Here is a 1,199-nt window from a genome sequence, read left to right as displayed (position 1 = left end):
TTATACCAATTTTCTTCTAAATCTAAAATAGTTGCCGCGTCAAATTTAAAGTTATGTCCTGTTATGAGATGATGTGCAGCTAACGCTGTGGTATTAGTTTTATTTACATTTGTAGATTTGCAGTTATTTTTATGTTGGTCTAATCTTTTTTTTATTATTATTATTTTTATTTATTAATCTTTGTCGTATGATATCGTGCTAAAAAAATATTCGGTTTATTCTCTTCTAATAAACCCGACAATATTTTTCTCCTGTAAAACGTAAAACACACACACACACACATTTGTTTAATTAATAATCGTGAGGATGATAATATTATTCGTATATAAATAATAATAATAATGAGATAAAAATCATACCTGGTGTAGATTTAATAATAAAATCCAAAAAACTAGTAACCCTCGAGGCAACACCGGGAAATTCATCGGCACAGGTTTTACCATAACTAATAACCCCAAGTAGAGTTAAACGATTGGTACTTGGATTATGCCATAATTCGGGACCACCGCTGTCAAACTATACGAAAAAAAAAGAAACAAAAAAAGGGGAATAAAAATGATTCATTTTTTTAATGAATTATTAATGAAAAATTAATTCGTAATTAAATAAATTTGTATTATTACCTGGCAGGAATCTTTACCCTTATCGTAGGTACAAATTTGTTTGGAGGATACTTTAGGTTGGTACCTGACACATTGGTGATTTGAAATAATGTGCAAATTAACTTTCATCAATACATCCGATTTAGGACCGGCAAAACTGGTTGTACCCCAGCCTAAGAAAAAATATTTTATTATTCAAATAAATAATAATAATATGATAAAAATACTTTTACAAATTAAGGGGTTACATGGGTTTGGGACTTTCAAACAAATTTTTTTTTTTTTATTTTTTTTGTTCAATTCTACAACTCATCTAGAATATTGTATTGAATTTTGAAGTCGATAGGAGTAGTAGTTTTAAAAATAGAGCCCTGGAAAGTTGCACTCTTTAATGGCTCTTATATCATCACTCAAATCTTTAAACGCGTTTTTCTCAAAACGCTTTTTCTAAAGTCGGTTGTCAAGATTTCTCGAAAACTATTTAACCGATTTTCATGAAATTTGCAACACGTCTTCGTGATACTATTGACAAGGACTTGGACGAAGGATTTTCGTTTTTTTTTCATAAAATCGAATTTTAAGAAACCAAAATGTGGT

The 1,199-nt window shown here is 29.2% G+C and overlaps 1 protein-coding gene across 1 annotated transcript in view; it reads right to left on the bottom strand.

Moving 5' to 3' along the window:
* Nucleotides 1–150: 150 nt before the first annotated feature.
* The window catches only part of LOC106789213 (venom serine protease-like), a 6,246-nt gene continuing 5,197 nt past the window's right edge, over nt 151–1,199 (bottom strand). Inside the window, exons 6-8 of the mRNA XM_014753241.1 lie at nt 624–775; nt 360–516; nt 151–251 (exon numbers count right to left, since the gene is read on the bottom strand). Coding sequence (XP_014608727.1) covers nt 226–251; nt 360–516; nt 624–775 — 335 coding nt within the window. The 3' untranslated portion in view covers nt 151–225. The remainder of the gene's footprint in view (nt 252–359; nt 517–623; nt 776–1,199) is intronic.

This window comes from Polistes canadensis, unplaced genomic scaffold, assembly GCF_001313835.1.
Source record: "Polistes canadensis isolate GaletaPanama2010 unplaced genomic scaffold, ASM131383v1 scaffold_171, whole genome shotgun sequence".
Taxonomy (NCBI): domain Eukaryota; kingdom Metazoa; phylum Arthropoda; class Insecta; order Hymenoptera; family Vespidae; genus Polistes; species Polistes canadensis.
This window is presented reverse-complemented; position numbering and strand designations above follow the sequence as displayed.